The 11495-nt window shown below is 33.6% G+C and overlaps 2 protein-coding genes across 2 annotated transcripts; both read right to left on the reverse strand.

Moving 5' to 3' along the window:
- Window positions 1–1041: 1041 nt before the first annotated feature.
- Window positions 1042–3891, reverse strand: LOC114425297 (receptor-like protein EIX2). The gene is made up of 2 exons (XM_028392166.1): window positions 3571–3891; window positions 1042–3498 (listed from the first exon to the last, which is right to left on the reverse strand). Exons 1-2 carry the CDS (start codon window positions 3830–3832, stop codon window positions 1226–1228), a joined length of 2535 nt encoding a protein of 844 aa, XP_028247967.1. The 5' UTR covers window positions 3833–3891; the 3' UTR covers window positions 1042–1225.
- Window positions 3892–7850: 3959 nt separating this feature from the next.
- LOC114425296 (receptor-like protein EIX2) lies at window positions 7851–10813 on the reverse strand. Its single transcript, XM_028392165.1, has 2 exons — window positions 10490–10813; window positions 7851–10417 (listed from the first exon to the last, which is right to left on the reverse strand). The coding sequence occupies exons 1-2, from the start codon at window positions 10749–10751 to the stop codon at window positions 8145–8147; spliced, it is 2535 nt and encodes an 844-aa protein (XP_028247966.1). The 5' UTR covers window positions 10752–10813; the 3' UTR covers window positions 7851–8144.
- Between the last annotated feature and the right edge of the window lie 682 nt (window positions 10814–11495).

Below are 11495 nucleotides of genomic sequence, written 5' to 3' on the forward strand. Positions count from 1 at the left end.
TCTTTTTTTTAAGTTAGCTATCATCCTTCTTCATTCTATTTTTTAGTTACATCTAAAGGTTGAGCTTTAAACGTATTAATAAAACATTATTTTCTATTAGTTTTTTTAAAATAAAAAATGTTATATATCACTGTTACATCATAGTCACCACTATAAAGTTTACTTTCCTTATGGGAAGTGCAGACAAAATACAGCTATGTCCCTAATAAACTTTCTATGTTTACTATCTGTCCGGTAAGCTTTTCAAATTCAAATCTTTTGAAATACTCCACAAAAACACAACATAATATTGTTGTCAGTGTCAAGTGTACAGCTAATATGGCAAAATCTATGTCTAAACTCAGATTGTATTTGGTTTCCAAAGATAAGCTTTCTTGAATATATTGGTGATAAGCTCATCTTATATGTGAGCTTAACAGCACAGACATGCAAAACCAGATCAACAGAAATAACCAACTTAAGAAAAAGCTTAAACAGTCTAAAGAAGACAAACAGCATGCATATTAGCTCAGAGACTAAGGGATCTGACTTGACAGTTAGATGATACTTATGCTATGGCATTATTTAATCATTATGCAGATTCATGCAGAACAAATTATTTTCTCATTTATATTTGAATTCTTAAATAAAATTGGTTGCAAGATGATATAGAAAACGTAAGTGTATCTATAAACTAGATATCTGCTCCCATTCTTCATTAGATTATCCAATCAGTGAGACATGATTTCGATGATGTAAACTTGATTAAAGCTCAACCTTAGTCAAAATCTCGTCTTGTCCTTCTAAGGAAGCTTCGACTGTTCGTTTAATGGCCTCAAAAGTTTCATCAGATAAAATGCTTTCATAGATATTGCCATAACCTCCTGGCTTTAGTTAAGATTTTAAATATGTTAGTAAGATAACAACCTTACCATTACAGCAGAACTCTCTCAAATAATATTTATTATTGTTTTTTTTTATTAATATTCAAATTAAGTAACCTTTATGTTTGTCCATTTTAATAATTTTATTAGACAAAAACACTTCAACATATAATTACAATTTACAATTAAATGACGAAAATCACTTATCATTTAAATAAGCACATAAGTAGATGACTAGATCAGCATCCAAAACACAAAATGAGTTATTCAAAAGTTGCTTCTGACATTACCACTTTTCCAAGAAGCTCTTCTCTTATTTTAATTAGTACTTTCTAAAATGCTCATCCAAACAGTCTTTTACTTCATCTAGAACTTGCCCTTAATTCACCAAACTTATTTATCTTGAGAGCTACAAACACATAAATCCAGTCTAGAATACGATCCAGCAACCGAAAATACTTGTGTCTCCATGCTCTATTGAGGAACAAAGAACCCCAAAGTCCCCATAAGCCAACAACAAAGCCTACTCCCATTCCAAGATAGAGTGACTTATTTTGAGACTCGTTTGCTCCTCCTTGCTTTGCCTTGTCATAATTTTCTTCCTTAGAGCAATTCTTTGTTAAGGGAAGTCCACAAAGTTTGGGATTCCCAGCATAGCTCCGTGCATCAAAACTCTGAAGCTGAGTCCCTAATGGTATTTGTCCAGTGAAATCATTGTATGACAGGTTGAGATAACTCAGGAAAGAAAGATTAGAGATGGCTGCAGGAATTTCCCCTGAAAGATGATTGTTGGAGAGATCAAGGGACTCCAAATTTTTCATGCCACCAATCTTGCTAGGTATCTTTCCCATTAAATTATTTCTAGACAAGTTCAAGAACAACAGTTCAGTGAGGCTAAAAAGTTCAGGCGGGATTTCTCCGGACAGGTTGTTTGTTGAAAGGTCAAGATTTTTCAACAGTCCAGTGTCTTTATACTGCAACTCTCGACCTTTCCAAAACAAATCGAGGCTGAACTGAAAATGACTCGCTCTTCTTTCACCATCCATTCGAGTAATGTTGTAGACACAAGGAGGAATAGATCCAGAAAGTTTGTTTTGCGAAAGATCAAGTTGTGATAGAGAAGGGAGACTGCATGTTTCTGGTGGAATCTTGCCAGCAAATTGGTTGGACCTCAATATCATCACTTGCATGCTCTTTGGCATCTTTGTTGGTACAACTCCAGAAAAATTATTCTCTCCAAGATTGATGAATACCAATGATGTAAAGTTTGACATGTCTAGTGAAAACTTACCAAACAAGTTGTTCTTCTGCAGATTCATTTCAATGAGTCCATCTAACAAACCCATTGATGGGGGGATTTCACCACTTAGCTTATTGCTGTTTAGGAAAAGGAAAAGTAAACCTCTCCAATTCTCCCAACAATCAGGAACTACTCCAGTCAAAAGATTATATGATAAATCCAAGTAACTCAACAAACTTTTTTCCCTACCCAATTTAGGACACAATGAAGGGGAAATTGGTCCAGACAAGGAATTGCTAGATATATCAAAGATGGAGACATTTGTTGATATACGTGGGATCCCTCCTGTGAAATTATTGTGAGACATTAATATGTAATCAGAATTTAGAGTGACATTTGTTAAGTCAGCACTAATTGCATTGTGGGACAAGAGAATTGTTCCAATATTGGATACAAAGCTCCAAAACCTGTCTGCATTTATGGATGAAATTCCGGAGTAAGAAATATCTAGAATATCTAGTGTCCTCTGTGTGTATAGCCATTCTGGAATTGTAGGACCTAGAATTGTATTTCTCAAGCTAATTTCATGAAGCTGAAAAGGAGGAATCCAGTTGGGATCCAAATCAAATGCAAAATCTGAATTCAAGGTAAGTGATTCTAAATTGAAGAGTTTGGAAAAATGCTTTTCAGATAGAACACCAGACAAGGAACCTCCAATGTGTAGTCTCCTCAAGTTAAAGAGTTGGCCAATGGTGTTTGGAAGATTACCACTCAACAAATTGGAGCTAACAGTTAATTGGTTCAAGGATGTGAGATTTCCTAGACTTGAAGGAATGGAACCGGAAAACATGTTCTGAATCAGACCAAGATGCTGCAGATGTTGATGTTCCCCCAACCAATCTGGAATAGGTCCAGTAAATTCATTGTTATCCAATCCTAAATATTTAAGATTTTGAAGATTTAACAAACTCTTGGGTATTTGACCCTGAATAGTATTGAAGCTAAGGTCAATATGGGAGATGTCATTGCTAAGATTAAAAATCCAATAAGGTAATTCAGAATCAAAATTGTTCCCAGACAGGTCAAGAGTCACAAGTGAAGTAAAATTCACAAACTTGACAGAAGGGCTGATATTTTTTAGATGACAACTTGCCAATCTCAACTCCAAAAGAGAAGGATGCATGGCCATAGTTTGAAGCCAGTTTGTTTCATTTTCAAGACTAATTAAACTGAGATTGAGGTATTTCAATGAAGAAAGTTGAGAAAGCCATTGAAGATTATCCAAATGAAGATCTTCATTAAAGGACAAGTCTAGATACTTGAGGCTAGAGAAGTTAGCATGTGTATCGGAGGGTGTGACTAGTGATTGGTTGAGGGTGCTTGGAAGACTTAGACCTGTAAAGGCATTCAAGCTCAAGTCCAAGTAAGTTAAAAATTCAATTTGAAGCAGAGATAGGTTGATTTCACCTTCCAGGTTTTCTTGGTTCAGATCAAGCCTTGTAACTCTGCCTGTCATGTTATCACATTGGACTCCTTTCCATGCACAACAATCTTCTTCATTGGACCAAGAGGAGAGCATGTTGGAACGGTCTACCACACCGCGTTTGAAGATTAGCAGTGCAGATTGATCCTTTGCATTGCAACTTGTGCTACAAATGCCTTTGTGGAATGTCATTGCATATAGCAAAAGTAGCAAAACAACTGAAATTTGTAATGTGAAGCAAACCATGGTTGATTGATTAATTTGGGGGCTTTTCTATGGGTCGTTGCTGGTGAGTGGTGATTCTCACTCAATATATTAGCGCCTATATATAACGTTCAGCCTACAAGTCTTATGAAGTCATCTTTTCTTTAGCTTTCATTATTTTTTTCATTTATTTTTTCTAAAACAACATACCCTACCTAGTTGACTATGAAGTCATCTTCTATTTAACTTTCATTATCTCTTTCATTTATTTTTTCTAAAACAATTACCTAAAGGATCAAATTAAAAATTAGAGGACCAAATTAAAAAAAAATTAAAGGATGAAATTGAATTAAAAAATAAATTAGAGAAATAAAAAATTAATTTAACCTTTTTTTATAATTTTTAATGCATCAATTCTAGCTTTAGGCAGTGACATTTCCAAACTTACCTACCACCTTTATTTGAGTTTGTGTATAATGTACTATCAATTGCTGTGGCTGTGGATACTAGAAATTTTCTAATCATGCATAATCTACAAGTTGCAACTTAGTTGTCCACTTTTTTTTCAAGTTGTCAAGTTGTCATCTTTTCTTTAACTTTCATTATTTCTTCCATTTATTTTTTCTAAAACAATGTATCCTACCTAGTTGACTATGAAGTCATCTTCTATTTAGCTTTCATTATCTCTTCCATTTATTTTTTCTAAAGCAACCCTACCTAGTTGACTATGAAGTCATCTTCTATTTAGCTTTCATTATCTCTTCGATTTATTTTTTCTAAAACAACTGAATCCTACGTCTAATTCTATATATGTGTGACTTGGATGAACTTTGAAACCTGCGAGAGGTGTATCATGTATGAATAGTGATACAGCCTTGTGACAGATACCAATTAATGACTTTTACTTTAATTTCAAGCAATAAATTAATTATTCAAGTATATCACATAATCATAGGCAGAATATTTAACATAAGTACGTAATTTTCTAAAAAGACATTTTATGTATAGCTTTTTTAATAAGTTATTCAAGTAAAAATCTAGAATTCTTTTTAGGAATTGTATTCTCATATTTTTTTTTAGGACTTGTATTATGATAGGGAAATATCTGTTCATGAAAAAAATATATGCAGTTAAATGGGGGAAAATTTATGCAATGTTAAAACGGTATACAATGATGTGCAGAAACCAATGTTGTATTCTCTTTAAGAGAGTTGGAACAATCGATGTGAAAGGAGACCAAACAAATATGAAAGCAAGGAAGAATGTTGAAACAATCAATGTGAAAGGAGACCAAAAATATATGAAAGAAAGGAAGGATGACTTTTATTAAATTCCATGTAGAAAATAGTACGTTGTGGACTAGTTTAAATTGACTGGTTGTAACGACCCATTATGGTTTTTTATGATTACTTCTGTGTTTAATTAATTAATAATTTAATAATTCACTAAACGTTTTTTTCCTGCAATGAATTACTTTTTTTGTTTGATTAAAATGTATGTTAAAAAATATTATTTTATATATTTTTTGGCATTTGAAAGACAAAAAAAGCTGGTTAAAAAGGTGAGATAATTGGTCCGACCAGCACCATATTTTGCACTTGATCACTTGATTAAGATTTATTATTGAATATTATTAGTTTAATGATAAGCTCAAATTTTTAGGGGGGAATGTGTATATTAAAGCACGTATCTCACAAGCAATGTTAGGCATTTATGTCATTTGCACATTGCAGATGTTAACGGGAATAGTTAAGTGGTGAATTCCAATTGCTTGGCAGAATTAGATTCATTTTATGGAATCAACATGCATATTTAAAAGCGCATGTAAAGAATGTTGTTGTTACCGTCTAAGCGAAAAGCCACCAAAGATGCCGCCTGCTGCTATTGCATATGGTCTTGACAAGAGTTGGTGCTGTTGGATTTGGATGTTATGTTACACCACGATCACTGAATGATTGATACAAGAGAAAACAAGAGTGTTGACCAGAGATGGGTTTTAAGTAGGGTGGATATATATAGTCAAGTTTGGAAGGGAGAGCAAGCCCTCTCTCACTGATATAGTTGGTCATGGCTTTGAATCTGGAAACAGACTTTAAAATTAATCGATTTTTAAAACTTATAGGATTCCTTGTAATTACTGAAAAGAAAGCACTTCCTTAATTTTGACAAACCACACATGATAAACATTTTTTTTTTAAATGTAGTAGTTGTATCATTCTCGTTTTCTTTTCACCGCCAATTGTATGATATTCTCTTATAACTATGAGTATAAAATTTACAAGGTCCCAAATGGGAACTTGAACTTCCTACTTTACCATTTATCAAAATCTTTAGTATAGGAAAAATTATAATTACATTTTTTGGAATATGTGAAGTAGTCTAGCATAGTACAGCATCAGCGAGGAACAATGGTGGGAATGACATCACTGACAAGATCACTTCCTGAAACATATGAGGACATGTGTTGCTCCTCCCTTGTCACATTTGATGCTGATGTTGATGCAAATGATGGGGGTGCTATGTTACCAGAACTGTCTAAGCTAACAATATCTGATAAAAGAGTTTCAGGTTCAGGCAACATTGCAATGATATCTTCCAGTTCCCTCACGACATCTAGCATTGATGGCCTCTCCTCTGGATTGTCTTGGCAACATCTGAGGGCCAGAGTTAAAAACTTGTCCAAGCAATCGGATGGATATAACCCCATTCTGCTGTCTATGATGGAATATATTGTGCCAGATTGACGAGCCGTATTAACCTGACATAATAAAATTGTGTAACATTGTTAATGATAGCTTGTTTATTGAATTTAATTAGAATACGCTAACAGTATAAGGATTTTTTACGCCGTCATCCAATCATGAGTTGTCATGTATATATGATAATTGATTGACAGTGTAAAAAAATCTTTACATCAACAATCATCAAAGTTTAATACTTGTTTATTTAGTGTTTCTTTGTTAATTTTAAGTGAAGCAATTTATTTAAGAGAAAGTTGAACTGATTTTAGTTGTATGATTCTTTTTTTTAAGTTAGCTGTCATCCTTCTTCATTCTATTTTTTAGTTACATCTAAAGGTTGAGCTTTAAACGTATTAATAAAACATTATTTTCTATTAGTTTTTTTAAAATAAAAAATGTTATATATCACTGTTACATCATAGTCACCACTATAAAGTTTACTTTCCTTATGGGAAGTGCAGACAAAATATAGCTATGTCTCTAATAAACTTTCTATGTTTACTATCTGTCCGGTAAGCTTTTCAAATTCAAATCTTTTGAAATACTCCACAAAAACACAACATAATATTGTTGTCAGTGTCAAGTGTACAGCTAATATGGCAAAATCTATGTCTAAACTCAGATTGTATTTGGTTTCCAAAGATAAGCTTTCTTGAATATATTAGTGATAAGCTCATCTTATATGTGAGCTTAACAGCACAGACATGCAAAACCAGATCAACAGAAATAACCAACTTAAGAAAAAGCTTAAACAGTCTAAAGAAGACAAACAGCATGCATATTAGCTCAGAGACTAAGGGATCTGACTTGACAGTTAGATGATACTTATGCTATGGCATTATTTAATCATTATGCAGATTCATGCAGAACAAATTATTTTCTCATTTATATTTGAATTCTTAAATAAAATTGGTTGCAAGATGATATAGAAAACGTAAGTGTATCTATAAACTAGATATCTGCTCCCATTCTTCATTAGATTATCCAATCAGTGAGACATGATTTCGATGATGTAAACTTGATTAAAGCTCAACCTTAGTCAAAATCTCGTCTTGTCCTTCTAAGGAAGCTTCGACTGTTCGTTTAATGGCCTCAAAAGTTTCATCAGATAAAATGCTTTCATAGATATTGCCATAACCTCCTGGCTTTAGTTAAGATTTTAAATATGTTAGTAAGATAGCAACCTTACCATTACAGCAGAACTCTCTCAAATAATATTTATTATTGTTTTTTTTTATTAATATTCAAATTAAGTAACCTTTATGTTTGTCCATTTTAATCATTTTATTAGACAAAAACACTTCAACATATAATTACAATTTACAATTAAATGACGAAAATCACTTATCATTTAAATAAGCACATAAGTAGATGACTAGATCAGCATCCAAAACACAAAATGAGTTATTCAAAAGTTGCTTCTGACATTACCACTTTTCCAAGAAGCTCTTCTCTTATTTTAATTAGTACTTTCTAAAATGCTCATCCAAACAGTCTTTTACTTCATCTAGAACTTGCCCTTAATCCACCAAACTTATTTATCTTGAGAGCTACAAACACATAAATCCAGTCTAGAATACTTTCTAAAATGCTCATCCAAACAGTCTTTTACTTCATCTAGAACTTGCCCTTAATTCACCAAACTTATTTATCTTGAGAGCTACAAACACATAAATCCAGTCTAGAATACGATCCAGCAACCGAAAATACTTGTGTCTCCATGCTCTATTGAGGAACAAAGAACCCCAAAGTCCCCATAAGCCGACAACAAAGCCAACTCCCATTCCAAGATAGAGTGACGTATTTTGAGACTCGTTTGCTTCTCCTTGCTTTGCCTTGTCATAATTTTCTTCCTTAGAGCAATTCTTTGTTAAGGGAAGTCCACAAAGTTTGGGATTCCCAGCATAGCTCCATGCCTCAAAACTCTGAAGCTGAGTCCCTAATGGTATTTGTCCAGTGAAATCATTGTATGACAGGTTGAGAAAACTTAGGAAAGAAAGATTAGAGATGGCTGCAGGAATTTCCCCTGAAAGATGATTGTTGGAGAGATCAAGGGACTCCAAATTTTTCATGCCACCAATCTTGCTTGGTATCTTTCCCATTAAATTATTTCTAGACAAGTTCAAGAACAACAGTTCAGTGAGGCTAAAAAGTTCAGGCGGGATTTCTCCGGACAGGTTGTTTGTTGAAAAGTCAAGATTTTTCAACAGTCCAGTGTCTTCATACCGCAACTCTCGACCTTTCCAAAACAAATCGAGGCTGAACTGAAAATGACTCGCAGCTCTTGCACCATCCATCCGAGTAATGTTGTAGACACAAGGAGGAATAGATCCAGAAAGTTTGTTTTGCGAAAGATCAAGTTGTGATAGAGAAGGGAGACTGCATGTTTCTGGTGGAATCTTGCCAGCAAATTGGTTGGACCTCAATATCATCACTTGCATGCTCTTTGGCATCTTTGTTGGTAGAACTCCAGAAAAATTATTCTCTCCAAGATTGATGAATACCAATGATGTAAAGTTTGACATGTCTAGTGAAAACTTACCAAACAAGTTGTTCTTCTGCAGATCCATTTCAATGAGTCCATCTAACAAACCCATTGATGGGGGGATTTCACCACCTAGCTTATTGCTGTTTAGGAAAAGGAAAAGTAAACCTCTCCAATTCTCCCAACAATCAGGAACTACTCCAGTCAAAAGATTATATGATAAATCCATGTAACTCAACAAACTTTTTTCCCTACCCAATTTAGGACACAATAAAGGGGAAATTGGTCCAGACAAGGAATTGCTAGATATATCAAAGATGGAGACATTTGTTGATATACGTGGGATCCCTCCTGTGAAATTATTGTGAGACATAAATATGTAACCAGAATTTAGAGTGACATTTGTTAAGTCAGCACTAATTGCATTGTGGGACAAGAGAATTGCTCCAATATTGGATACAAAGCTCCAAAACCTGTCTGCATTTATGGATGAAATTCCGGAGTAAGAAATATCTAGAATATCTAGTGTCCTCTGTGTGTATAGCCATTCTGGAATTGTAGGACCTAGAGTTGTATTTCTCAAGCTAATTTGATGAAGCTGAAAAGGAGGAATCCAGTTGGGATCCAAATCAAATGCAAAATTTGAATTCAAGGCAAGTGCTTCTAAATTGAAGAGTTTGGAAAAATGCTTTTCAGATAGAACACCAGACAAGGAACCTCCAATGTATAGTCTCCTCAAGTTAAAGAGTTGACCAATGGTGTTTGGAAGATTACCACTCAACAAATCGGAGCTAACAGTTAATTGGTTCAAGGATGTGAGATTTCCTAGACTTGAAGGAATGGAACCGGAAAACATGTTCTCAATCAGACCAAGATGCTGCAGATGTTGATGTTCCCCCAACCAATCTGGAATAGGTCCAGTAAATTCATTGTTATCCAATCCTAAATATTTAAGATTTTGAAGATTTAACAAACTCTTGGGTATTTGACCCTGAATAGTATTGAAGCTAAGGTCAATATGGGAGATGTCATTGCTAAGATTAAAAATCCAATAAGGTAATTCAGAGTCAAAATAGTTCCCAGACAGGTCAAGAGTCACAAGTGAAGTAAAATTCACAAACTTGACAGAAGGGCTGATATTTTTTAGATGACAACTTGCCAATCTCAACTCCAAAAGAGAAGGATGCATGGCCATAGTTTGAAGCCAGTTTGTTTCATTTTCAAGACTAATTAAACTGAGATTGAGGTATTTCAATGAAGAAAGTTGAGAAAGCCATTGAAGATTATCCAAATGAAGATCTTCATTAAAGGACAAGTCTAGATACTTGAGGCTAGAGAAGTTAGCATGTGTATCGGAGGGTGTGACTAGTGATTGGTTGAGGGTGCTTGGAAGACTTAGACCTGTAAAGGCATTCAAGCTCAAGTCCAAGTAAGTTAAAAATTCAATTTGAAGCAGAGATAGGTTGATTTCACCTTCCAGGTTTTCTTGGTTCAGATCAAGCCTTGTAACTCTGCCTGTCATGTTATCACATTGGACTCCTTTCCATGCACAACAATCTTCTTCATTGGACCAAGAGGAGAGCATGTTGGAACGGTCTACCACACCGCGTTTGAAGATTAGCAGTGCAGATTGATCCTTTGCATTGCAACTTGTGCTACAAATGCCTTTGTGGAATGTCATTGCATATAGCAAAAGTAGCAAAACAACTGAAATTTGTAATGTGAAGCAAACCATGGTTGATTGATTAATTTGGGGGCTTTTCTATGGGTCGTTGCTGGTGAGTGGTGATTCTCACTCAATATATTAGCGCCTATATATAACGTTCAGCCTACAAGTCTTATGCTGGTAATGGTATATTTAGCTTCAAAATAAAAAAATATTCAATAAGGTACGTTATAAGAGTTAATTGTTCTACACAAGAAATTGAAGGTTTTTCTTAGGTGAAATTAGTTTTTAATTCTCTAATTTATTATTTGGGTTTAATTTAATCTTTTAATTTTTTGGATTTAATTTTATTATCTAATTTTTTAAATTAATTTAATTTGTTTATTTAATCTAAATTATAAGAAATCATATCTTGTGATGGTTCAAAATCATAAGTGATTTTAAACCGTCATAAAATACATATTTTTCAAAAAATTAATCGTTTTAAAAAATTAGAGGAGCAAAATGAACCTTAAAAAAATTAGAGAATCAAATTGAATTGATTTTAAAAATTAGAGGATTAGATTAAAAAAATTAAAGGATGAAATTGAATTAAAAAATAAATTAGAGAAATAAAAAATTAATTTAACCTTTTTTTATAATTTTTAATGCATCAATTCTAGATTTAGACAGTAACATTTCCAAACTTACCTACCACCTTTATTTGAGCTTGTGTATAATGTACTATCAATTGTTGTGAATATGGATACTAGAAATTTTCTAATCATGCATAATTTACTAGTTACAACTTAGTTGTCCACTTTTTATTTAAGT

Source organism: Glycine soja, chromosome 9 (assembly GCF_004193775.1).
Source record: "Glycine soja cultivar W05 chromosome 9, ASM419377v2, whole genome shotgun sequence".
Classification (NCBI taxonomy): Eukaryota; Viridiplantae; Streptophyta; class Magnoliopsida; order Fabales; family Fabaceae; genus Glycine; species Glycine soja.

Bases quoted from the DNA above. Each gene is read 5' to 3' on its own strand.
- LOC114425297 (XM_028392166.1), bottom strand. From the start codon at position 3,832: ATGGTTTGCTTCACATTACAAATTTCAGTTGTTTTGCTACTTTTGCTA. The intron at 3,499-3,570 runs GTGAAATCAACC...ATGCCTTTACAG, and splicing joins GAACCAAGAAAACCTGGAAG to GTCTAAGTCTTCCAAGCACC.
- LOC114425296 (XM_028392165.1), bottom strand. From the start codon at position 10,751: ATGGTTTGCTTCACATTACAAATTTCAGTTGTTTTGCTACTTTTGCTA. The intron at 10,418-10,489 runs GTGAAATCAACC...ATGCCTTTACAG, and splicing joins GAACCAAGAAAACCTGGAAG to GTCTAAGTCTTCCAAGCACC.